Source organism: Miniopterus schreibersii (assembly GCF_964146895.1).
Source record: "Miniopterus schreibersii genome assembly, chromosome: 17".
In the NCBI taxonomy this organism is placed as follows: domain Eukaryota; kingdom Metazoa; phylum Chordata; class Mammalia; order Chiroptera; family Miniopteridae; genus Miniopterus; species Miniopterus schreibersii.
The window spans coordinates 39885145-39912738 of record NC_138117.1 but is presented as its reverse complement, the minus strand read 5'-3'; the positions used below and the strand labels follow the sequence as shown (position 1 = coordinate 39912738).

General features: G+C 45.3%; 1 protein-coding gene across 5 annotated transcripts in view; it reads right to left on the bottom strand.

The window, feature by feature from the left end:
- KHDRBS3 (KH RNA binding domain containing, signal transduction associated 3) overlaps positions 1–27594 on the bottom strand; it is a 136138-nt gene that overhangs the window by 74226 nt on the left and 34318 nt on the right. For 3 of the 5 annotated variants that reach the window (XR_013997407.1, XR_013997409.1, XM_081116289.1), the window contains exons 2-3: positions 20003–20050; positions 17107–17225 (exon numbers count right to left, since the gene is read on the bottom strand). Coding sequence is in view for 2 of the 5 variants with exons in the window: in XM_081116289.1 (XP_080972415.1) it covers positions 17107–17225; positions 20003–20050 (167 nt within the window). In the remaining 3 variants the exon portion in view is untranslated. The remainder of the gene's footprint in view (positions 1–17106; positions 17226–20002; positions 20051–27594) is intronic. The other 2 variants (XR_013997408.1, XM_081116290.1) reach the window with 1 other exon arrangement.

Genomic DNA, 27594 nt, shown 5'->3' with positions numbered 1-27594 from the left:
TGCCTCCTACACACGCCCAGGCCAGGGCCTGGGATCACCTGCAACCCAGGTACGTGCCCTTGACTGGGAATCCAACCCAGGTCCCTTCAGGGCTCGGGCGGGCGCTCCAACACGGAGCAATGCCAGCCAGGGCTTTAGGCAAGATTCTTGATACCAGCGGCTTTCCATGATCCACGCCATGGCCATGCTGCTGCTGTTTTAAAGAGAAAAATATTCCTCCATTTGCCTAGCTATGATCATTGGAGTAATTTTCCTGAAATACCTACCTTAAAAAAAAAAAAATCCTCCTTGCCCAGTTTTAATTTTATTGGTCTTCAACAAAACTCAAGTATCTATTTTTAACCTTCACAGGCAATTTCTTTTATTTTTAAATTTTAATTTTAAATAAAGTATTTTTTAAAACATATGATACAGAGTTTAAAATGTCAGACATGACTTCAAGGCAGGGGGGGATTCGTTGTCTCAGCCCACCCACCCCCACCTCCTCCTTGTTCCCGTTTCTCTGCTTTACCTTTTTGAAATTTCTATTATTTGGCCATCGGAGCTCCCAAGTTGGATTGTGAAGTTTCTTATTTTTCTCTCTCTCTCTCTTTCATCTTCTCTCATTCCTCTCTCTCTCTTTCATCTTCTCTCATTCTTTAGTTTTGGGAGATTTAATAACATAAAGTCTCCATATCTATTGATTCTTTCATTTCCACTATCAGATGTTTAACTATTAATAGTACTTTCTTATATTTCTCCTTTTAATCTTTTTTATTAAAAAATTTTATGGAGCCCTGGCCAGTGTGGCTCAGCGGTTAGAGTGTCAGCGCACGGGCTGGAGGGTGCCGGGTTCGATTCTGGCCAAGGGCAGGTACCTCTGCTGCAGGCTCCATCCCTGGCCCTGGTCGGGGTGCGTGGGGGAGGCGACCCGTCGATGTGTCTCTCTCACATCCGTGTTTCTCCCTCCCTCTCCCTCTCTCCCTCCCTCTTTCTCTCTCTCTCTCTCTGAAAAGCAATGGAAAAAAGACCCTCAGGTGACGATTAAAGAGAATTTTATGGAAGCAGTCAAAGGTCTTATCTTCCTGAGGATATTAGTGACGGCGGCTGTCGCCCGCCGTGTTGTGAGCTGGGCTCTCTCCAGCAGTGACGTTCCTGGGAAAAGCCGAAGCTGAGGCTCTAGAATGCTGGCTGGAAACCCGCTTTCACACACGGGCTTTGACAGTCAGGCCCGACAGTCTGCCGTGCCATATATCTGCATTTCTCTCTGTTTTTTAAAGAATACTTTACTGATTTTGAGAGAAAGAGGAAGGGAGAAGAGAGAAACAACATCGATCAGCTGCCTCCTCCATGCCCTACAGGGGATCGAGCCCTCCACCCAGGCATGTGCCCTGCCTGGGAGCTGACCCGGTGACCTTGCAGCGCACAGGACACGCTCAACCAGCGGAGCAACGCCAGCCAGGCGGCCTCCGCATCTCCCTTCTCCAGGGCACTGAGCGGAGGAGGAATTCCCGGGGCCGTCGGCCTGGCTGCGGGGATCCTGAGGCCCCGCCAGCAGGCACACACCCCGCTTTACTTGTACATGAAGCGATCCCCCATTTCCAGTGTGTAGCTCACTGGTCCCCGATTCGGCCTCTTCGGGGAATCCCTAGTCTGTTACGGGGTTAAGGGCACAGGCCGGGTCATCAGCAGGGGCGGCCTCTGGGAATCTCACTGCTTCTCAGACAACCTTCCTACCGAGTCTCCCCTCTCAGTTCTGCCCCATGAACCCGCCTTCGCGGTGACTGGTGTCTGCACCCGAGTGCCCCCAGGTCTCCCGCGGGAACGGCCTGTTCCCGCGGCCTTCTGGTCCTGCGCGCTCAGGCTTCCGCGCGCCCTGGTCTCTGGCAGCGGGACCATTTCCATGCCCTCCCTTCGCAGCTACCAGGGTTTACTGGCAGCATTTGCCGACTGTTGTTGCCTCAACTCTTATCTTCACGGATTTGTGCCTTTTTAATTCACTTATACTCAGTTTAGCAGGTTTCAGGGATAGCATAAAATTAAATGGATGTGGTCAAACAGCCATATTTACATTTCTTTAACAGCTAAATAGTTCCCAATTAACAACTATTAAGGGACCTTAGAAGTCATCCCATCCAAACACAGAATGTTATTCTGAGAAAACTGACATCCACGGAGCGATGGGACTTATTCAAGGTCACTTGATAAGACATAAAACACAGGATTCTCTATCAGAAGAAGCACTTTCTATACTTGTATATACCTGTAGGAGTTTCCTTTCTCCATGTAACGCCTCTTAGTATTATTGCTTATTCTGACAATCAGAGCCCCTTTATTTCCCTTTGTCCACCACGAGCCTCTGACCTCTCATCTGCAACACAGGGATCGCGTTACCTACTGCGGCGCCCGCGGTGCGAATGAAACAAAAACGATCACGTCACCCACCAGCTGGGCCGGTCGACTGGGCACTCTCTCGGCTGTATTTCGTAATTAATAAACTGATGAATATAACTAGTGTGGAGACACAGGATTTTATGTGAACGATGCCCACCTTTCACTGAGAACTAGCTCTTCCTCCACAAGGCCACCTACCAGGGAGCCACCACACGGAACCGATGCGAGCCCAGGCCATGCCGCCTGCTCAGGGGCTGCTGACCTCTGCCTGGAGGTCAAGGCAGCCTGAGAGTCAGAATTAAGCCTGTGGAAACTGAGGATCCTCAGAGCTGAGTCATCTGTGGTAATGGACTTGGTCTGGTTCTCAACATCTATTGCATCACCTCCCAGGGGGCATTGGGAAATAGATGCTTGTTTGGTTGTTACAAGACTGTGGGTAGCTACTGGCATTTGGTGGGCAAAGACCTAGAATGTCACACATCAGAAATGACCACCCTTCCCATTGCAGAGTGTCCTGTAAAACATCAAGCGTGTCCTGGTTAGGACACACTCCTAGAAAGAGGAGCCAGACTCTGGTTACTCTCTATTTAAGCTTAAACGCCAAGTTACAGTCCTCTCCGTTTACAAGTTCAATGCCTCCAGGGATTCTACAACATACCCTAATGTAGCCAAAACAAAACAAAAGCTAGGCATGGCCAGTGCTTGCAACGAGAAAAGGAATGGCTGGGCTGAGGGTGTATCTTGGGCCCCTTGGATGATACAGAAATAAATACCTTCAGCAGATCGTCCTGCCTGTCATGGGCCCTGTGGCCTGCTGAGTCCTGCCAGCTAGGGACGTCCACAGGTGTCTGAGCCACGACCCCTCTGAACCAGCCATGTGTCACGGCCCAGACCTGACTGTCACCATACTCACCAGAGCTGTGGCTTACAAGAGCCAGTGCTCTGCAGGGTTATCACGACGATTAAAACCCATCAAGTGCTGAGCACTGTGAGAATGCGAATTTCACCTGAGCCCGGAGCTCCTGAACAACAGTGATGATTAAGAAGCCCTCACACCCTTTCACATTCCTGGAAACAGCTTCTTCCAAAGAACTACCCTTCCCTGTGGGGCTTGGGTAAGACCTGGCGATGACCCCGTTTACCCACGGCAAGGCCAGACACAGGCCCTCCAAGTTCCCCTTCTTTGCTCCATAAAAGACTGGCTGACCTGGTTGTTCCCACAGATCAGTCAGAAAGTGCCCCTCTGCCTGACTTGATGGACCATGTAGTCAAGTTTCCTCTTTCCTCGGGCCCTGAACAGTGACTCACCTGCAACATGAGGCGGTGTAAAACTGTCCCGAAAGGCTCCTCTGTCTCCAGGGACCAGCCTCAGGCTAAAACACTCTGGGATCCCAGGTCCCACCAGGCCACCTCCACCCATTCCTCTCACTGCTACACATCTCTCTGGCCTTGTTCATGTTTCCCCATAAAAGCAAAGCCCTTTAATGCCTGACCCCTGAGACACACGAGATCTCGTGCTGAGCCTCCCTGCTACAATGATCCTTCTGAATAAAGTCTCCCCTTACTTACATCAGGACTGGTTTTACATTTGATAACTGTATTTGCAAAATAGGCAGTAAGAACTTAACACATTTTTAAAGATTTTTTAAAACTGGTTTTTAGAGAGAGAAGGGAGAAGGAGAGAGAGAGAGAAACATTGATTTGAGATCAAAACATCAATCAGCTGCTTCCTGCACGCCTCCTACTAGAGATCGAGCCACACAACCAGGGCAAGTGCCCTGACCGGAAATCGAATTGCCGACTTTTCAGAGCACAAGATGATGCCTAACCAACTGAGCCACACCAGCCAGGGCTGAGCTTAATACATTTTAACTTTCATTTTTATTAATGATTTCATTTGTGCATAGATTTGTACAGAAGTTGAAAGTATTACCATACCCAAGACCATTGACTTTTCTCCAGATGACAATTATACTACACATATATTATATTATAAATGTTAGAGTTGCAAATAAACTTTCCAATGATTTTGAAGACGGTACATCAGCATACAATAAGCATATCTGAGCTCCACTGCATAATGTATAACATCCAATAATTATATTCTTTGTTGGCAAAGACCTGGTGCCTTTCTGAACTCCCTGTAATTGATCTAAACTATTATTTGTGACATGACCCTGCTCCTTGGGGAACAATTACAGTTAAGCTGTCATTTCATAAACAACTAAGCTCCAGAACATGTCGCTGTCTCCATTAAAAGGTGTCCCTTAATTGGCTGTTCACCAAAAGGTTGATTAGTCTAACAAAGGGCTGTTGACTGACCTCTAACTCAACCCTGAAGCTGAACTTGTAGCCTCTGCCACCCCAGCTTCAGGCACCGTACCCCGCCGGAGCCCCTCAGCCCAGCAAAGGGCACGGCCATCCACGCCGCCACTCGAGCCAAGTGCCAACACTCACTCCACGGGGCAGTGACTAGGCCTTGTGGAGTCTCTGATCCAGCACCTGTGCAGAGGGGTGCTTACTTAATAAATGCTCAATGAGTTAATTATATCCTGACAGTTTAGATGCTCGTTCCTACTGATCTATTCTGATTTTAATGTTGGAAATAGACTCAGATTCTGTAACTGCCACCCTAAAGAAGGCAAGCTAGCAAAGGGTAAAGGGGGAAAATCACTGGTCCCTGAATTACCTGTGTTTTTCTTCCTAATTTCCCTCTATTTTTCCGTAGCCCAGCACAGCCACCCTCACTCAGGCCAGCTCAGCCAGCCCAGGGCAGAACCCTCCTCGGTACCACTTCTACGCATCTGGTCAGCAGCTCAGCAGACTCAACTCAAAGTTGGCCTTGTCACATCTCCCATCAAAAACACAGCTGCCTAGCTGTCCAGCTGGCCTGAGAACAGACCTGCTGCGAATGGCCTGCTCTGGCCTCGGCCTGGCTCCCCCATCCTCGCCCCATTCCCTGGCTTTTGATTTTAGCCACTCTTGACTTTCACTTTCTCAAAACTGCCTTGTTCCAAGAACTACCCTTTTCAGCTCAGACACAGAGGGCAAAGCATCTCTCTCACTCTTAGGACCAGAAGGAAGCTGGGTGGAATGCAAGCTAAGGCTAACACCCCAGGGCCAGGGCTAAGCAGGCACCTGGAGAGTGCACAGGGGCCTGCCGGGGAGGGAGGCTCGGGCCTGCTCATCTGGGCGGCGATCAGGAGGCCATGAGCCCTGGGAGCAGGATTTAGAGAGGTGAGGCCTTCCAAAAGGCGTTTTCTGCAGGAAGCACTGCCTCTCGCCCACCCCCAGGTGCTCCGGGCAGATCCAGGGAGGACCCTGGGACGGGAGGGACACAGCCTCTGCTGAAACCTGCCCGGCTGCGTCTGGTCTCCCCTTCTGAGCAAAAGCCTGCGTCCGTGAGGGGAAGGGCAACAAAAGCACGTTACTTTGTTTTTTTTAAATATTGACAAAATCAACAAAGTGTGCGTTTAGCTCTGTGTCCAGCCCTGGGTAAGTGATGTTACCACTGCAACAGCGGTAAAGAGCAATCACGGTCCAGGTGCTGGGCAGGAAACAGAGACCGACGATGGCCCCGTGCTGACAGTTTCACAGTCTGGTGAGACCAGTCAGGTGACACACAGGTGAGACATATAGGCAAGGATAATGCTCGTTTATTAACAGCAAGCACCCTGCCAGGGTGACAGAGCGTGACCACAGGAAGCGTGGCTATTCGCGGCGGGGTGGGCAACTAGAGGCAGGCTGGCCTCTGGGAGCAGACAACTTCTTGCAATGTGAACAGTAATGCAAAGGCCCTGGGGCACCGAGGAGCTAATGAGAAACAGACAGGTAGCCAGTTGAGCAAAACAGAGTGACACAGGGAGTAAGGGGCAGGTCAGAGAAGACAGGCACACCTGGGCCACGCAGGCCATGGGCCGGAGTCTAGATTTAATTTTGAGTTTAAAATATACCTGCGATCTAGGTGGTGTCATTGTCTGTGTTTTGGTCACTGCTTATATTTTCCATATTGACAGGAATTCACTCTTAACCGTGGCAAAATTTACACTGAAAAAGACCAAACTCAGGGGTACAAAGTACATGCTGGGCCAGTCCTTGGTCATCAGGGTCTAACAGGCTCAGGCTTCTCCAACAAGCACCTCCCCTGACATTCTCTCCATCCCCCTGCTTTGTCCTCTAACACTTTCCAAGCTGTACTTTAACCCGTTTCCTTTCATGCTGGATTCCCCAGAAGAGGGAATGTGTTTTCATTCAAGTCTGAAATCTCCTCCTCTTACCTCCCCCCCCAAAATCTATCCTTAATACACTGCTGGGCACATAGTCCCACGAAAAAACAACCAAAAAAAACCCACCACAAAACACACATTGTACAGAATCAACAAAAGCAAAAGAATAAATTAATGAACTCTGGGTGCAGGGACCCAGCGTCCTGCCTGTTGTTTTTATTCGGATGAAGCCACAGCCAAGTCTGCACAAGAGGAAAGGAATTTCTAAACATTAAGTCTTTCTGCCTAGCACAGGGGTCCTTTGGTCCCCTCTGGGGGTCTGGGATTCTCAGGGAGCCTCTTCCAGGGCTGGTGGGAGTGTTTTCTCCCAGGGCAACTGCAGAGTTTGGAGTCACCTGCCGCTTCCCATTCAGATTTTGTCTGCTAAGCATCCTTCTCTTAATCTGTCTTCTTTGAGTCGGGGGATTGGGGATTCAGAGATTCCTTCTACTTTCTTGTTAGACAAAAAATGATTTTAAAAGTATGTTTGTTGGAATTTATATAAGATCTAGTTATGTTGTAACAGGAGGGCATTTGTAGTCTATAGAGCCCTGTAATGATGGATTCAATGTCCGCTGATTCTTTATGAATTAACTGAATTTGTGGGGGGCGGGGTTCGTTTGTATTTACAAAAAAACACACACAAAACCATTAAGTCCTTTCACTGGTACAGTCTCTCCTGCTCACTGTGACAAAAATGCCCAACAGTGTTGTTATGGCATCTTCCCTGATTATCACACGGGCTGTTTAATGTTCCTTTCATATTACTTATTTTTCTTGAAATGCGCTTTATGATTTCATAGACAAAATCAAATCCTGGGATAAATCTCATACTTGCTACAAGTAATTCCCTTTGCTCCATTATGGTCCTTGCTCTCATCGCACCCCCCCCCGACCTAAACCCCCAGCCTGCAACCACACACGCAGATGCCCCCTCATTTCCACACAGCCCCAGCTGGCCTGGGGTCAGAACACCAGGGGCTCAACAGCGGTGCAGTTTAATGCCATCTTGAACACTACAACCTACCATTCCCCATAATTAAATCATTCTAGCCCAATAATTATGCTTGTTCACAGCCTGGACTAAATTTAATTCCACCTGCAATTCTTTCTCCAGAAATAACTCTCCCTCACACCCCTGACTTCACACGGAGGGAGTCCCTCCACCTCTCTCGTGTCAATTCCGTTTTTACCTTGTATGACTTAGTGAAACTTACTGCTTCTCCAGTTGGCATATAAATCCCTTGCACTCGAGTAATTAGGACCCATACTTGATTCATCAGCTTTCCTACATAAGAGCTTCTCAATAAATACTTGGGCAATTAAAGCTGATTTTACCCCAAATCAAATGGCACTAGTCAACATGGTTTTTATTGATTTTCTTTGCTGCAGAAATTATTGCAACATATTAAAACTATAGATAACAGACTGTTATTTAAATTTATCATGTCTTCAATCACAAATCGCTAAGTATTATTACTGGTTGTGGTGGAGACTATTTGGTGTTCCTCCATTGATAGTAATTTAACATAGTATCTACTTCTAAACAGTAAACAGCCCAATTTATTGAGGTATTAGCAACTCTGAAAATCAGTGAAGTGCACAGTAGCTTCTCCAGGAAATGATACAGGCAAAATAAATCACACAGAGGCACACGCAACAAGCGATCTGAAATAACCTACCCAGTGTACTCGCTATTCGATTTGCTCGGGGCTGGATTATATTCTTGCAGGGTGGGGAGGGGTCGACGGCAAAACAAAGGAAAAAGCCGTGCAGCCCACGGAGGAGTGCGCCTGAGACGGTCAGTCCGGAGGCGTCCAGGCTGCCACGGGGAGGGCTGCCACGGGGAGGGCTGCCACGGGGGCGGCTGCCACAGGGAGGGCTGCCACGGGAGGGCTGCCACGGGGGGCTGCCACGGGGAGGGCTGCCACGGGGGGCTGCCACGGGGGGGGCTGCCACGGGGGGCTGCCACGGGGGGGGCTGCCACAGGGGGGCCGCGCGTGTGGAGGGGAGCAGAGCCCGGCGAAGGGGCACCGGAGGCTGAGGGGTGGTGGCAGCCCACAGTCCACGTCGGGGTGGCATGGAGAGCAGAGGAAGAGCCGGGCGATAACTCAGGAACAGAAATGACAAAACGTGCCAGTCACAGTATTTGGAGAATGGGGGGAGGAAGTAAGTGCAGAAGCTAAGTCAACAAAACGATGCGCTGGGTCCCCGCACGGGCACTTGGGCACACGTGCTGCTGCCAGCCCCAAAAGCAAGGAACGCGGGAAGAAGTCCGGGTGTGCCAAGTGGGAGGGAGAGTCCACCGTGCACACGGCGAAGCTGCCACGCCCGCGGGCGACCCGCGCGGAGCTTCTGCAGGTGGAGCTGGCAGAACACAAGTGGGGCTCCCACCAATGCGTGTCGGTGTCGCTCGTTTGATGTAATTATGTGTCGATGACTTGTTTGGACAGAAGGTCACAGCTGGGTCCACGGATGTTGCCTCAGGAGGCTGGGAGTCCCCTGAGGGACAAATTTGTTCCCATTTCCTCTGTCTAACATCAGCATAGCCACACGGTGTTTCCTTGGTCTGACGTGGTGGCCCTCACGGGGACCAGAGTCAAAATAATCAGCCCAGTGATATTCAAGGCACCCACGTTATAAGGCACTGCAACTGTGTTTACCTTTTGGCTCACAGCACACTTAGCGACCTGTCCCCATGCCCCCTCAGAGAGCCAGCAGCGATGTCATGAAAGATAATACGTCACAATATCCGTCACAGACTTGAATTGCCAAATTTACTGCTTTGTGACCTAAGCAGCATTTCTAGTCTTTGGAAAGTAACGAGATTGTGGGGGGCCTACATATAACCAAATTTTATAATTATCCATTTGGGTAAATAAAGTAGCAGTAGTAATAATAATAAACCCCCAAAACGACATAAGCAAATTCTTTCAGGAGCCCCTCGATACATGTCTGTCTGTCTGTGGAGTCCACTTAATAAATACAAGTTCAAGTGCTACTTCGTGGGTCAATAACCAAGCATTTCTAAAAGAATGAGAGAAAAGGCACCGCCTAAGACTTGGAGCCCATTAGCAGGACTTCCGAGTGCTGTCAGATTTGCAGATGCTAACTTAGATGCCTTTCACGACACAGGGACGCGTATCCCCGGGTCGCAAGAGCCCAGGGGAGACCCCTGAGAACAGAACAAAAGTAGCTTCAGAAGGTGTGTTGCTGTCCCCTCCACTTGTCATCTCACTCCCTCCAGTCCCCACCGTGAGGGGACAGGATGGACACAGAGGGAGCTGTACTGTAAACAACAGCCAGGGGACCAATATGTTTTCCTGAGGTCCTGTCATACTCCTCAGTGGCCTTTCTACTTCCTCACAGGGTCCCCGATTAAATGAACACTTGGAGGGACACTCACAGGGACCTAAAAAACACAGGTATCTTTAACTAATTATTTTTTAATATCAAAGACTGCACGATCCAGCCCTATTAACTTCGGCAATGACACGTACATAAAAAAACTAACACATGATACAGGCACGTCGGCACTTTACACCTACAGGCGAACATTCAACTGAACATCAAAAATGCCAATTATTTGCACAGAAGTCCTCTGGGAAAATATTATATGCCTCTGAAAATCAAACAGGAGTCACAGAAAAGGCAACTTGCAACATACCGATATGACTGCCAAATATTTACTACGAGGGAATTTGAAACCCATGATGATTTCCATGGAATAGGCTCTACCTTGCAGCAAATTCACGGGTCTCAAATTGCCTGCAACACACCACAAAGGAAACGCGCGAGACAGTTTCCTTGAGCTTTAATTCAGATTCAGGTGGGAACACGTTTTGTAGGAACGTCTCTTCTCTCTCAAAAACCCTTAACCTAAGAGCTTGTGTGAGACAGCAAATGTGTAAAATTTAAAATATACACATAACAGGAAAGCATTTAATGTAAGAAACCATGTTGATTAACATGATGTTAATAATATGTACACGTTAGGATGCTTAGTGATTAAAACAATTACCAAATTAAGAAACTTAATAAAACTAATTTAACTCAGTATAATAAATCTTAAAAAAACAACAACACATAACCACAGTACAAAGGATATCATAAATTAACTATTTCAGGGGCCTTTCCCCCCCAAATGGACGTGTTTTTTTATCCAAATTATAAAAGTTACACCAAGTTATCATTAAAACATTTAGCACAGGAACATGTAAAGTAGAAAAAAACACATAATCCTACCCTCTAGAAAACAATTGCTGTTAAGATTTTAGTTTTTAAAAAAATAAAATAATTGTTTATACCTTGGTTTTCCTTTTTTTAAAAAAATCTCTATTGATTTCAGATAGAGGAAGGGAGAGGGAGAGAGAGATAGAAACATCAATGATTAGAGAATCGTCATTGATCAGCTGCCCCCCGCAAGCCCCCGACTGGGGATGGAGCCCGCAACCCGGGCCTGTGCCCTGATCGGGAATCGAACCCCTATCGCCTGGATCCTAGGTCGACGCTCAACCGCTGAGCCACGCTGGCTGAGCAGTTTTCCTTCTTAAATTTAACAATATAAGATAAACATGTTACCACAGCAGCAAAGCATGCCGGTATCATGACACAGAGATCTGATTTATTTAACTTCACATTACGGCTCTGTTTTTGGTGGTGCATTAGCATTCCTTCACCCTAGCATGGGTCCACACAGGTACTGGCCCTCCTGACACTGTCCCCGGTCATGAAACACCTGGGGACGCCCACCTGTTCATCCTCTAGAACAGTTCAAATAAAACAGCCCCCACACTCTGCTCCCTTGCCCCTTTATCCATAAATCCCCATAAAAATCTGTACATCTTACTGAGATTACCAGTGTGGCCAAATAAAGTGGCTTGTAATTTCTCAAATGTCTCTGCCCTACGCGGAGTGCTCCCCTGTCACGACCATGTCAGTCTCACCCTGTGTGGCATCCGGCCCCTGCCCAGCCAGCACCTGCGAGACAGCCACCTCAGGGAAGCTACCGACAGCGTCGGGGTGGTCGCCTCCTGTCCTCCCGGGGCACCCCAACCCTGAGCGCCCCACGCTGTACTGGAGCGGAGCTTACTCAGCGGCAGCCCCGCACAGCCGAGAGCCCCTCGTGAAAAAACTCGCCCCCGCCACTCGGCACAATGCCTGGCCCGGAGAAGCCCCCGGCACATGTGGGGAACGTGAATGGGTGATGGGCTCACGGACGGATGGAACAGGGAATGAAGAGATGAGCGTGTCACCTGGACCACAGGCATCCCCAGGACCTCACAGAAGCGCACCCTGTTCCGAGGGTGATTGGCCTGATCGGAACTCGTCGTATCTAGTCACCGCTCAGCACCAAGGGGGAGGGCTTATCCACGGGAAACCAGGAGGAGCAATTTCTCTAGCTTAACATGCTAAAAAATAATGACCATAAAGCAGTGTTTACTTTGAGTTTCACACTTGACAAGCTAAGACGCATAACTCAAGAGAGTGAATGTACTTTAGGTCTGAATACTAAAAGACTTGTGTTCAATGGTGTGCCATTGAGAGAGTGCTGCAAACGGTTCATTAAGAGAAGGGAAATTATTCCATTAATGGAAAATCATCGTATTAGATGGAGTCTCACACACAGCATTTCTCTCTCGTCCCAGAAGCTGAAAGTGTGCGGTCAGCACCAAGTCCACATCGAGTGCACTCTGCCCAGCCTGCGCCAGACAGCCAAGCACGCCAGCGCCTCCAGCTCAGCCTGTCACCGGCAGAAAAGCTCTTTCTTAGAACTGATGGAAGTGCTATATTAGCCTTTTATACAGGCTGGCGGCTCGAACCCTGCATGCTCAATTATGCTAAGCAGAAATATCCTTCTTCAGCGTTCTGAAAGCAATGGGTTTCTAAGAGGGCTGCTTCAGACATTATAAATATGTGAAATGGACTCTGCTCTCTGTAAGACACAGAAATTATCATTTGTCTTCTCCTACTTGCATCAAAGCTGACACTGAAAAACAATATCTGAGATTTTATTTCATATACTTTATTTCATGTACCTATTCATACACAAGAGGGTATTAATTATAGATTAATCATCTACTAGGCTGTGAACTATCTGAAGACAGGCAGCACATGTTCATCTTTCTATCTACTGCATAGAGAACGCACAGGGTATATTGGGCACAGTTACCATTTTACAAATTTTCCATGAGCCATGCTTCATTTAGTAATGACTCTACGACAGGGTCACAACATAGTCCTCTGTTTACTGAAAATGTGTACCTTCAGTTCTGTAAGTATGACTGAGCTCCTCCCAGGCTGAACATCTATAGATAGTAAGCATGAGCCCTTAAACTCTAAACAAAATATAAAACCCAACTTCCTGAAGCCCGTGGAGAGTGATCAGAAACAAGGAGATTCTGGAAGGGAGTCAGACTTGGAAGAAGGGAATGGCCTGGGTGAATTGACTGATTTTAGATTTTTTAGCCTGAGCAGCAATAAAATGGGAGACCTCTCTAGAAAAGATAAGAGTTAGAGTTAAGGAGCTTCAAACTTTGGGGATAAAATCTGCCAAAATCTCAGGCTGACCCCCAATCATGGATGCCAGAAAGTAAAAATGCAAAAGTCAAACTAAGAAAAGAACTGAACTGAGACCCCGCACTCCCACCCAAGAGACAGAGTCTATGGTCTGAACCCAAAAATATGCACACTCCTCAAGGGGAGAAAATGGAACCCAGACTTTCCACAATATAACACTCACAATGTCCAACATACAACCCAGAATTACTCAACATACAAAATACTGGAACAATGTGACTCATTATCAAGATAAAAGATTATCAATTCAAGTCAAATCTAAGGCAACAAAGATTTCAGAATTAGATAGAGGCCTAAAGCATTTATGTTAACTGTGCTCAATGACATAAAATTACACCTGCAATGAATTTAAAGAATAGAAAATCCCAACAAAGAAAAAATATATTTTTAAATACACATATTTATACATGAATCAAATATAAATTCTGAAACAGATAGTTACAATACCTGGCATTAAAATTTTATCAGATGGGCTTAACAGAAAGTAAAAATAAGGTAGGAAAGAATAACTACTTTAAGATGCAGCAGTACAAATTATCCAATCTGAAGAATAAAGGGGGAAAAGAAAGCTAACAGCAAAAGTGACTATAGCCATCAAAACCCTTTTGAGAACATCAAAACGGTGAACATATGTGTACTGAAGTCTCAAAGGGTGGGGAGAAAAGGCTCGAAAAAGTATTTGAAGAAGCAGTAGCTGAAATATTATGATGATGTGGACAAATCCTTTGAAAAACATACAAAAAAATTTCACAAACGATGAAACAGAAAATCTGATTAGTGATATGTCAATTGAAGACACTAAACTTATCATCAAATTCTAGGCCCAGATATCTTCACTGTGAATTCTATCAAATATTGAGGAAGAAACAGCACCAAACTGACATACATCCTTTGAAAACACACACACACACACACACACACACACACACACACACAAACTCTCCACTCACTTTATGAAACCACATATAACACTAATACCAAAATCTGACAAAAATACTGTATTTAAAATATAATAGGCTAGTAGCACTTATGAACATAGATGCATTTGAATCCAATAATATATAAAAGGGTAGTACCAGGTAAAGTTTAACCCAGGAATGCAAAGTTGGTTTAATTTAGACAAATCAGTCAATAAAATTCATTACGTTAACAGTAACATTTGTGTTCATTCCGATAGATGCTGAAATGGCATTCAATAAAATTCATCACTCAGTCGGGATCTAATCTCTCAGCAGAAATGAAACAGAAGGGAACCTTCTCTACCTGGTAAAGGGCATCTACCAAAAATCCTATGGCTGTTACCATTCTTAATGGTAAAATACTGAAAGCTTCCTACATTAATTGGGAACAAGGGAGGAATGGCTAATCTTCCCACTTGTATTCAAACATTATACTAGAGATACTAGCCAATACAATAAAGCAAGCCAAATAAAGAGCACATAAATTAGAAAAGAAATAAACTGGTTAATACAGATGATATTATTATGTACATAGCATAACCTAAAGAATTATAAAACACCTTACTAGAACTAACAAGTAAATTTAGCAAGGTAGCAGAATACAAGGTTAATATATAAAATTTTATATTAGAAGCAAAAAAAAGTGGAAAAGAATTTTAAATATTCACTTTACAAGGGGCCAAAAATATAAAATATTAAATAATAAGTTTAACAGAAGGCAAATAAGCCCTTTATCTTTAAAGTATAAAATGATGCTGGTAGAAATTAAAAATCTAAATAAATGAAAAGACATACCACATTCAAGAAAGAGAAGTCTCAATATTGTTAGAATATCAAATCCCTAAATTGATTAACAGTTTAAATGCAACTGCAGTCCAGCCAGGCGTGGCTCAGCGGTTGAATATCGACCTAAGATCCAGGCGATCCGGGTTCTATTTCCGGTCAGGGCACATGCCCGGGTTGTGGGCTCAATCCCCAGTTGGGGGCATGCAGGAGGCAGCTGATCAGTGACTCTCTCTCCTCTCTCTCATCATTGATGTTTCTATCTCTCTCTCCCCCTCTTCTTTCCTCTCTCTGAAATCAATAAAGATATATTTTTAAAAGTAAATAAATAAATAAATGCAACTGCAATCATAAGCCCTGCAGAATGTTTTGGGAAAATTAATAAAATAATTCTTTAATATATACAGAATTGCAAAGGACCTATATCTGAAAAATCCTGAGAAGAAAGAACAAAGTTGAAGGGACTACATTACCTAACTTGATGCCTTACTATAAAAAACTACAGTAATGAAGACAATAAAGTAGCAGCATTAGGATCCATACACAGAAAGTGCAGAAATAGACCCTCACTTCCAGAATCATCTAATTTTCACCAAAGGTGCACAGTCAGTGGGAAGAAAACATCTTTCAACAAATGGTACTGGAAAATCGAGTATCTGTATGAAGAAAAAATGAATTTTTTTCTCATTCCATACACAAAAGTTAATTTCAGATGCATCATAGACCTAAAAGTGAAAGCTACAATGATAAAGTGTTTTTAGTGGAAATACAGGAGGCTATCTTTATACTTAATAAAGGACTTTAAAATTTCCTTGAGTTTGGCAAAGATCTCTCAATTGGTAAAAGGTAACAATAGAAAAGAAAAACCTGACATATCAGATGTCATCAAAATTAAAAACATCTACTTATCACAAGATTCCATGAAGAAAATAGTAGGCAAGCCATAGACTGACCCAAATACTCGCAAAGCATATATCTAACAAAGTATGTGTCCAGGACATATAAAAAAAAAGCTCCTTCCATTCAATTATAAAAAGACATACATCCCATTTAGAAATAGACAAAAAATCGAAAAGGACACTTCACAACAGAAGATAAATGAACAACCAATAAGTACATGAAAAAGAATACAAAATCATTAATCATCAGGAAAATACAAATTAACACCACAAGGAAATACCACTATATAATACACTAGCAGAAAATGGCTAAAATTAAAGAGATTGACAACATCAAAAGTTGTCAAGGACATGGAGCAACCACACTTGCATGCACTGTCCCTGGAAATGTCACAAGGTATGACCATTTTGGGGGAAAGGTATGACAATTCCTTGTAAAACTAAATGCACAGCAATTAAATTCCTACATATTTACTCAAAAGAAATAAAAATATGTGGTCATAAAATTATTTGTATGAAAATGTTCACAGCAATTTAATTTATAATAACTCACACTGAAAAGTATCCAGGCAAATGGGTAAATTGTGGTCTCCTCGGGTAGTGGATTACTATTCAGCAATCTAAAGAAATGAACTACTGAGATATACAATAGTGTACACGAATCATGTACATGGACTCTCAAAAGAAAGAAAAAAGAAAACCAAGGTAAAAAGAGCATCAATTCACGCCAAATCTAAGACGACCAAGATTTTAGAATCAGAGACTTTAAAGAACGTATTGTAATTGTGCTCAATAGCACAAAATAACACTTGGAATGAATGAGAGAAACAGAACTTCTTTAGTAGAATAGATAATTAGAATAAATAGTATTTTGAACATGTATATGCTAAACCCTGTGCTAAGCATTTAACATGGATAATCTCATTTAATTCTTAATCCAACCTCATCTTACAAATAAAGAAACTAAAGTAAAAAGGGGTGAGATAAGTTGTCCAAAGTCACATTGCTAGTATGTCTCATAAGCATAATTTTTCAGGGCTCCATATCTCAAACTAAACACAAACAGTAAAGACAGGATCACTAAATACATTTTTAGTTACTTTTACGTCTGGTTGTGTTGCGGGGCTGGGGGGGGGGGCATTGGACTGTGCTAAGAGAAAGCACCTCAAGAAAATATTGAACAAAATGTGACACAGCTGCTCCCTGTGGTGAAGCTGAGCACCCCTGCGGTGGGCCTCACTGTCTTACCTTAGGGAACTGTTTTACAGGAATTAACACTTTCTGTCCCAGCTTCATGTTCTTATTAATCACCACATCAATGTACTTCTCTTCGTCCTTTCCTTCTCCTTTTTGAAACTTTTCTATTTCTGTGGAGGAAAAAAGATAACCATGAAGTGCGTGGCTTAGAGCTCCAGAGGCTCGGAGTTCTCGTTAGCTCTAAGTGGCATGAATCAAGTACAGAAACACGGACCACTAGGTTGCTACAGTTCTTCCAAGTATCGAAATGGCTCCCATTTTATCAATAATTCGTCACCAGTACAATGGGAAAACTACATATATCATGGCTCTACCCAGTCAAATCTCAATTGCCCATGCTAACGGAAGCTAACAAACTAACACGAACGTCAAAATAAGCTCCTTGGGGCCTTCTAGAGTCCTGGAGAAAGGCTGAGCGAAGAGCAAAGAGAAGCCAGAAAGGCTTCTCAGGTCCGGGCTACAGGGTGCTGGCATCCCTGTCCGTCACCCTGCCTGGCTCTCCAAGGCTCACTGCATCAGGGATTCATTCCTTAGGTGGCTTTAAAAGCCCAGAAGACCTCTGTCAGTTGCCCTCCCCAACCAACTCTTCCCTCCTTACCAGGGACAAGATCAACTACAAGCTCTTGCCTTTGCTAATGCTCTTCTCGCTACCTGCCACACTATTTGGATGATTTCAATTTCATACATATCTCCTTCAGGATTCTACCACACTAAGTGGCACTCTTTATGCCCGTGTGTCCCTTTCCTCAATGAGGCAGCAGGAGCAGGACAATCGCTCCCTCCCACCGGGACTCTCACAAAGCACTTCACACACAGCCCTAAGGGAACTCTCTGCTGCAGGTGGTGTGTGTGTCCCCACCCCAATCCATATTTTAAACCCTGACGGAATTCAGAGGTGGGACCTTTGGGAGATGATTAGGTAATGAGGGTGGAGCCCTCATGAATGAAATTAGTGCCCTTGTAAGAGCCCCGCCCCCCCCCCCCCCCCCGAGGACACAGAGGGAAGACTGCCATCCATGAACCAGGAAGCCCTCACCTGACACCAAATATGCAGGTGTGTTCATCTAGGACTTCCAGATCTGTGAGAAGTAAGTTTCTGTTGTTTATTAGCTACCCAGTTTATGGAATTCTGTTATAGAAGCCTTTGTGGACTAAGATGCTCTCCCGCCAGAACCTAAATTTCTCAGGTAACATCTGTTTCTTCATTCAACAAACATCTACTACCAAGCACGTACTATGCACGTTCCAGATCTTGGAAAACATTAGTATAGTTTCCTGGTGTTACTGCGTATAGCGTTTGGCTATACAAGAGGTACACAAATAGGTGCTTGAATGACTGACTGCTGAATGAATGCGTTCATGGACTGATTCCTCCACAGACTGAACACAAGATACCTAGGTTCTGAGGAAAAGAGTGAAGAAATACAATGGAGTCACTATGGTCAAGCTGCTAAATTACTAAAATCCAGTATGCTGAGGCATGAAGGAATGATTCTACTCTTGTTTTAACTAGTCTGAGAACTTCGACTTTAGAACTCTCGAGTCATGCCTGTAGATACAGATATACATATACACATAGACATACACATAGACATACATATGTACATCTAAATCCTATAACTAAACTTCCAATTATCCCCTGAAAAACTTAGGAAACACTGTTCAGGTGTCCAGACCCCTCGATGTTCATTATCCGGACCACCGGATACCTGTAAGATTACCATCTTGGACCAACCCAGAAGCTAAGAATGCAGGACTGAATCTTCTCAAGAATATACCTTTTAATATAAGAACTCTTAGCTTTTCTTTCTTCTTTGGAGCACTCTAAGTATTGCTGAGTTGTGTTTCCGACTTGCAAACCCTAAGGCCCTCGAATAAATATGATTTATTTCTAACCAGAGCCTCCTGATTCATTTACATTCAGTGGACAGTTCAAAGAAGGGTACCTAAGCATAGAGCAGGTGCCAAAGATGGCACCAGTGTATAAAGGGATACAGATGTTTATTCATTTTGCTTGTTGAGCTAAGAATAGTTAGGACTTTAATGTGTCACATTCATGATATAATTCAATCCTCACAGATGACAAGAAGGAAGTTCAGAAACGTTCCTTTGCTAATAAATGACAAAGGCAGGGTTTATCCTCGGACTGTTTGACTCTAAATATAATATGCCACTGTGATCTCCTCCATTATTATTTTTGTCATATCAGACAGGAAATAAGATTTTCATAGCATCTCAGGATAAGTGGGAAATGTGTTTAAAGCTGGAGGCATCAGGCCTGGGCTTCAGTCCCTACTGAAGAACCCAGTGGACCCTGATGGCCCCCTTAGTAACTTTCCACCCACTGACTCTTAATTCTGCTCAGCAGCTCTAAACCCCACCTGTCCTTACTATATTCAGAACTGAACCTGATCTCTCTCCCCTTGGTATAGTGCTAAATAAAGTATTCCTTACCATTTCAACAAGTGTCAGGAATTATTTTTTCTTTAACACTGCATAGTAGAAACTCACTATGTAGGTGGGATGTAATGAAAAATATATATTTGGTCTTTGTCCCCAGTTCCTAGCACAGAGCTCCGAAAACTCTTGAATTTCCTGAGTGTTAGGAGTGCCTTTTGTTATTCATAGCAAGCCCCTTTCAACCATACCTGATCTTATGCTAAGGAGGTGAGTCTTAGAGGAAGGGGGTCTGGTTGCCCCCCAAAAACACCAAATGATTAGAGGGTTGAAACCTTCAACATCTGGCATTCCTGTCCACCTCTGGGGAGAGGCGCAAAGTTAGATACTGAGTTCAAACATCAGTGGACAATGATTTAATCAATCATGCCCACATAATGACAACGCCATAAAAACCCTAAAAAATAGTTGGAAGAGCTTTTGGAAATACCTTTAGCATAGTTAGAAGATTCAACAAAATTTGGTACACTGAAACTTCCTAGAAAAAAAGAAAGAAATTTTAATGTATGCATGTTTGTCAAAATAAATTTAACTACCTATTTTCTTTTCAAATAACAAAGCATTTTATGATTTTTGAGAACTTATAACATATGCACAATTTAATATTCAATTCCATAATCAGAATTCAAAATATTATTCCTCACATCAGTGACATTTAACATTTGAAGTAACACGTAAAGTCATAAAAGGTTAAAAAATTAGGAAAAAATATGTATTTTACCACATACTACATGAAAGTTTGAGATATGCCTATGATTTTAAGGAGGAAAATAAAAATTAAAACTATATTAAAAAATATAATATCCTTTCTAGATAAACAGTCAACTTTGCAAATCAGACCTTGCTAAAATACCTTGTTACCTTAAGTAACCATTGAATTATGTTGAAATATGCATTTCACTGTTTAAGATTTACGTTTAAAAAAATGTAAAGCCATCATGATGTCATAATAAAAGCAGACAGGTTTTCCTGCACTGGCTCTAGCACACCACATTGAAATGAAAGAGTCTCAACCCCCATCTTGGAGTCAAACAGGTCTGGTTTCAATCTCCGCCTTTCTGCCCTCCAGCTATAAAAGTCACAACTGGTCAAAACTTTTATTGTTTTAGGCACAGGTCAATCAACAATTTTGTATTTTCTACTTGACTGAGGATTATAAGCAGCTTGATGTTTCCATGAATTCCAGTAAGATACAATGCCAAATAAAGGGGGGCTGTACAAATGATCTATGAAACCTTGAAACAGCTTCCCAGTATTTATGCCCGCCCCTAACTGGGAGTTTCCAATTCCTGTCGCCACCTCTGACCTTCCCTGGGGAAGGGGAGGCACCAGACTCACCAAGGTGGATGTAACCTTTCAGCTCATTTCACTGGAGCCGGTGAAAGCCAAGCACAGAAAAAATCCAATCAGATTTTCAAGGTCGAACATGTAGGGGATTGGACTTCCACTGATCCCTAGATTACATTTGTTACCATACAGTTTACTATACCAGTGCCATCCCCCAGCTCAGAAATATAAGCAAATGTGCGATTAGGTTTTAGATAATGTAGGGAATTTAAATGCTGTTTCCAAACCATGGACACCAAATTTCTGTCTGCCCAGGAGTTAATGTCACTTACAATGACTCTGTTGCTTCTGCCTTCATCCAGCACAGGGCTTCCTAAGCAACAGCCACTTACCGTTCTAGCCTGCCCAATACATCAAAATCCACTAATCTGCTAAAAAGCAACCAAATAATCCTGGGATTTAAATGAGTTAAATTTCTAATATAAAATACTTGAGTGCGTAAATTTTCACTAAAACTGCTAAAATTCACTCACAGAATCAAGCACATCTCGATTGGTGTTTTTCCTTTCTTTCAGCCACTTGCCCTACAGTACTTGGAAAGATGTGAAATACTACGTGCAAAGTTATTTACTGCACTCTTTATTAGTGAAATGCTGGGAACCTCTCCAAGTCCACCAACGGGGCCCAGTTACCTGAGCCAGGGCACGCCATTCAGTAAGCACACAGCTACCTTACAGCTCAGGAAGCTCTAGGTTCTGGGAGGAAAAGGTCTCCGCCAAGTGCACTGCTTAGTTCACACACACAGTGTAAACAGTAGGAGAATATACGTTCAGGTTCACTCGACACACACAGAAATCTCTCCCTACTTATGTATAAGAAACTAATCACAGTGGTGAGCTAATGGGCGCGGGGGCCGGAGTGGAAATGAAACAGGAAAAGATAACTTTTCACTGTCTCTTTACACTGTGCTAAATTTTTGAACCATGTGGATATTTTACCCCTTTAAATGTACACAACACTAAATTTTTAAGCAGTTTTGTAGATTTTTTTAAAAAACTGAAATAGAAAAAAAGCAGAGATGGCCATGCTTATATTTGCATCTCGGCTGAAAATCCAGAGCTTCCCTCTCTTGACCCTGGGCTTTAAGTCCTTCGCGGATTATTCTGCCACAGAATCCGCAATGGGGAATTTTCCTGGCCCGCCACCTCCCGGGAGCAACAGGTGTGTTTCTGAAAATCCCACGTAAAACAGTGTACCCCGAGAATGCAATAATATTTTAAAGGCAAAGGGGTTCACTTGAGGGGTGGGGGTGGGGACAGGCATCCACCCCAAGAACTACGATGGAGCTCGGGAGGTTTCGGAGGGGCGCTGGGTGCTGGAGCAGGGCGTGGGGAGTCCAGCACACAGGCAGTTTAACGCAGTGAGCGCGGCCTGCAGGAAGGCGCTCGGCTTCGGAATTTGGGAAATTAGTCCAAAAGCTGGCGCGTGCGTGCTGGGCCAAAGGATAAGGGATGAAGTCTGCAGGCAAAGAAGCGAGGACTCCTTCAGTGCAGGTAGGTGGCCCTGCGACACCAGCTCCCGTCCCCTCCTCTGATTGGTTGCGCTGTACATGGAGCTGCGGAGGCTCCTGAGATGCCGCAGCCTATCGATCTCCCTTTCTCACTTTAGCAGCACAAAATGGAATAAATCAGACACGTGATGATGACAACACCCGGCACCAGTCAGCGAGTAAACAAGCAACTCAGAGGCGAACTCAAGCCCCGGACCCGCGTCCCGGGCTCCTGCAGGAAGGCCGCAGGCTCAGGCTGAGCGGACGGCGGTCCCCGCACCAGGAGAAACGGCGCCAAAGCTGAGAGGCGGCCAGGTCCGCAGAGTCCAGACTGAGACCCGGGCAGCGCAGGGACCGGGGAGGCGCCGCGAGCCACCGTCACCGGAGGCGGCAGGGGACGAGGGGGGACCTCAGGAAAGGCAGTCGGCGGCCGAGCAGACAATGAACTGGGGGGGAGCTGAGCGGGAGACAGCAGGTGAGAACACGGCCGGGCGGCGACCCGATCTGTCCCACGGACCACAAACAGGGACTGAACCGGAGGGCTTGTCGGTATCTGACGTGGACAGAGGGGTGAAAGCCAGGGAGCAAACCCTTCGCCTGCAGAGAAAGCGGGGAGCCTCCTGAACGCCCAGTGAGCACACCCCGGCGACAGGCCTGGGCTCCCCTCCTCTCTTCTCTATCCCGCACCCCGCGCTGTCCGCAGGTTCCACGCTCCACGCCTCAGGCTCTTGAATTTGTTCCCCAAAGTGGGACATGCCTGTGGACGTGGGCCCAGCAGTGTCCTCCTCCTTGGTGTCTGTGCCTAAAGTGCCGAGTTCAAATTCCCAGGCTAATTACCAAAACCACAGCATTCTGCTACGGCGCTCAGCACGGGTGTAGAAGACACTTACGGTGTCTCCAGCAGCCAGTCAGTCACCCGCCCAGCCCCTCCCGCGGCGCGTGGCCCGTGGGGGGCTCTCAGGCGCCTGCGACAGGGATGAGTGTGAGAATGGCTCACCGTCGCTACCCACACACGAGCAAGCAGCGTTAGCTCTTCTGTGGTATTTTCACTGCTTCCACTCACATGATCCTGACAATACTCCAGGAAGGCTGAGCGTTATTCACATTTCAGCCATGGGAAAAGTTAGAAAATGTACTGCTAAGAGTCACACAATCAGCAAGAAACACAACCGAGACCCAAACTCGAGACTAAATCCAGGACACTTTCTGACACATCCCAACAACAGGTCGTTAGACCATCTCTTCCCCTAACAACCCAGTCAGCCTGTACTACACGGCGCTGCTACACAGGAAAGGAAATACCCCTACAGGACAGGCCCGAGAAGGGTGTGTGAACCAGCTGATGAATTCCCATCGGAGCCCCCCAGAATGGACCCCTTAGCATCGGAGCTGCCAGGGAGGAACCCTAATGCCCTGCTGCTCTGCCGTCTCCAGGAGCCTGACAGAATGGAAGGGAGCGAGAACAGTCTGTTCCTTTCCTGGGTGCACGACCCAGGGGACAGGACTCCAGAAGGACGCAGGTGGCACTCCACCTGAGTAACCTGCGGAGAGCTTCATTAGGGGCTGTGCGAAGGCGTGGATAGCCTAAAACAGCAGCAGCCAGGCTGTGCATTACTCCCAGGCTAGTTAGGGAGGGAGGTGTCGCGGCCCCGAGGCATGAAGCTGTGGGGGCAGGAACCGAGAGAGACTAATCGCCAGGACAGGGGTACAGACCTCCAGAGACAGCGGCCAACCCGTGGTGACCGACAGGCAGGAAGCCAGAGAGAACACACTCTGATCTCACTCCCCCTGCCTGCTGACCTTCTGCTGGCGACCCCCCCCCCCCGGGCAGGCCAGAGGAAGGGGTGTGCCCACCAGTCCCGAGCATCCCCATCAGCCTCCTGGGCACAGAGCGGGGAGACGGGGGGGGGGGGGGGGGGGGGAGAGGACCCTGTAAACAAAAGCAGCCCCCAGCCCTGCGCCTTTGGGAAAGTGAGGGACTCTAAAAAGTGTCTGGTGCCTGCTGGGCATCCAAGAGTTTTCACGTGAGGTTGCCACGTGGAATATTACACAGCAAGACACTGAAAAGGAGTGAAGCTGTGCTCGAGACCACTTAGGACACCAGTACTAGTGAAGCAATTATTGTGGTTCCCTGTTGACAATGATTCACCAAGTACAGGGCTGTGTGATGCTAATGGCAGGAGCCTGCCAAAGGTCAGACAGTTAACAGTCAGCCAGACCCAGAGCGAACCGAACCGAGAAGTCCAATTTTAACAAGAATGAGAGCACCTCCTCGCTCGACATTCGGAAACCTGTTTCTAAGTAATACAGCAGCCCACCTGGCCGATTTAAACTGATCTTAGAAGAGAGATAAACCGTGTTCACAGCCCTTGTAAATTCTATTTGACAGATTACTAAAATGTTCCAGGGCGGCTGGTCAGAAAAGAAGTTTTTTAACCTCCAACATGACAAACGTACTCAGTAGGAATTGTTTTATTTAGGCAATCCAAACCTAACCGAACACCTATTACATTCCAACCGGAGCTGAATGCACTAAAGCCTGCCCAGGCCAGACTGATTCATACGGCTCACGACTGCACAAACGACCTGCCACGAACAAAATAAACGGCAGGCAGAGCAGAGCCCCGGATCCCCCTCTAATAGGGACGAATAAGCCCATCACAGACGCACATAACATCCCATCCAGGGAACAGTCAATGGTCCAACTATTAAGCATGCTTGGAAGTGAGCTATTTTTATAAACGCAGAGCAACTATCTGTGCACAAAATATCCTTAACTGTACATACAACACGTACCATTAAAACATGCACATGAGGAAACCACAGTCAAATCCCTCCAGGAAGGAAGGAAGGAAGGTTGGCAAGGAGGGAGAGCGTGGGGAAGGAATTAATTCTTCCCATTGTGGAAAATTAACAAAATTTTAATAATACCATAGTCTCCTGGGATTTATTTACTACCTTGTGGGATTTAACCCCATAGCACTGCAGCAAAGCAGATATGATCTTCCTTGTACAGAAAGAAAACAGCTGCTTAGAGCAGCGATTTCCAACTTTCTTCATCTCATGGCACATAAACCAATGACTAAAATTCTGTGGTGCACCAAAAAATGTATTTTTTGCCAATATGACAAAAAAAATAGGTATAATTTTGATTCATTTCACACCAGACAGCTATTGTTGTGTTGGCTGTTGTCATTTTTTTCTTTGACAACCTAAGGGAAAAGAGGTCAGTGCCCTGACTAAATAGTCAGGTGTTGCATGTTTTAAAAATTCTTGCGGCACTAGGGTTGGAAGTCACTGGCTTGGAGACATCAGGTGACTTAGCTAAGGTCCCACAGCCAACCCATGTCCAGGATTCTACCCCTGGCTTATCTGACTCCTAAATCCACGTTCCCTTCAGTTTCTTGGAATTGCTATAGAAAAGGGATTTGGTTTTGGGTGAGCAAAAAATGCTTTGTATTATTATTTCATCTGGGGGGAAACTAACCAAATTATTGCAAGTGTCAAAAAAATGTTTATCAAAGTTCTTTGAAGGTTATAACACATAACGCAAATACAGGATATTGTTTACTTAATACAGTGTCTAATTTGTGATGACTTATTTAGATGCATGCTATTTCACTGTGGAATAAATTTCAAGAAGAATTTGTGAAAACAATATGATTCTAGAGAATTAAATCCAGACCACTAAAAAATTCTGAGCGCTACTCAGAATTATTATACAAATCTTGTCAAATTCTTTTTAAGAAAAAAAAAAAATGCTTCCAGTGTATTGGCACCTTAATTCCCCCTTAAACTGTGCAGTCGTTCACCAAACAAAAGGTATCACTGCAGAAAAAGAAATACAAAAATAAGACGTGATAGTCCGGTGCCTCAGTGAAATACAAATGTGTCATCTGAACAAAGGAAAGGAAGCAGAGACCTTCAGAAATGAGTAGATCCCTGGACTTTATTACTAAACTCTAACAATTTTCAAAATAAACTTCTCGTTGGAAAAGGTTTCTTATAATTTTAAAACAGTAATTCCCAAAGCTTGGGAATCGCAGGTGAAATGGTCCTGAAAGGGGCAGAAGGATCGAACAAACTGAACGATTACTAGTATTTCCCAGCCACTCACTGGAGGCTTTGGACACAGCTGTCCTGACAACCTCCCGAGGGGGGCAGGAGCGGGCCGCCCCTTTCCTGACAGGGGAGGTGGCCGAGCTCAAGCTGGACTGCGGGCCAGTCTGACACACAGAGGCCTTGCTTCTCCAAAACACCAAACAACTGGCTGCAGAACCAAACCAAACCTGCCAGACCAACAGGCAAACCTCCCAGATTAAGTCCCGCCCGCAGCGAATCCCCAGGATTGCGTGGGATTAGTCAAGTGGCTCCTTCACCCGGTGCAGCTGTCGGGGAGAAGGGACGAGGGATGAATGCAGGAGGTTAAGTCAGGAAAGTGCCACAGCGCAGAGGCGGCCTAGCCAGCTGTTACGCACACCAGGGCGACAGCAAGGGACCAGGGTTCGGCTCACCCACAGCTTCACCAGTCCCAAGGATGGACATTTGCAAATTCTCAGGGAGTAAGGGAAATTCCAAAATATGTGTTGAAACTGGTCACAAAGACTATCTCAGCTTCTATTGAATTCAAACAAGACAGACAGGTGGGAAGATGGACCGAGAGGACATGGAAAAAATCCTCGGACTGCTTGCCCTCCCAGGCAGACCAATCCCCTGGCTATTTGAAATGACTGAGGATTATTCTTAATATAACGCAACACATTTGTCAAATGAAGATTCGGCAAACCCACAGATTAAATAAAGAATATAGGGCATTAGGTTAATTCAAGTTGGGAATGACTTAAGTCAGTAACTACTGGGAGCAGGGATGAGAGTAACTATTAAAGATTGAAAAAAGGAAAATCTAAGTTTTAGTTATATCTGCCCAAAGGTTAAACCACATTTCTCACTCTTAATTGCAAACATCGTTAAGCATACAGCAAAAGACCAGCTATCTTAAACAATTATCAGGCTATGGAGGTCACCAATTAGAACCCTGCAAGGATTGGAATTAAAAAAAGTTTTCTGATTAGGTGAAGTAATGATCCAAGAGAGAGATTAGTCCTGTTCAGACTGCACTCATTATAAAACCCATTTCCTCTGTGTGGAGACGGAATGTCTCTCATCTGTCCTGCTGGCATGATCAC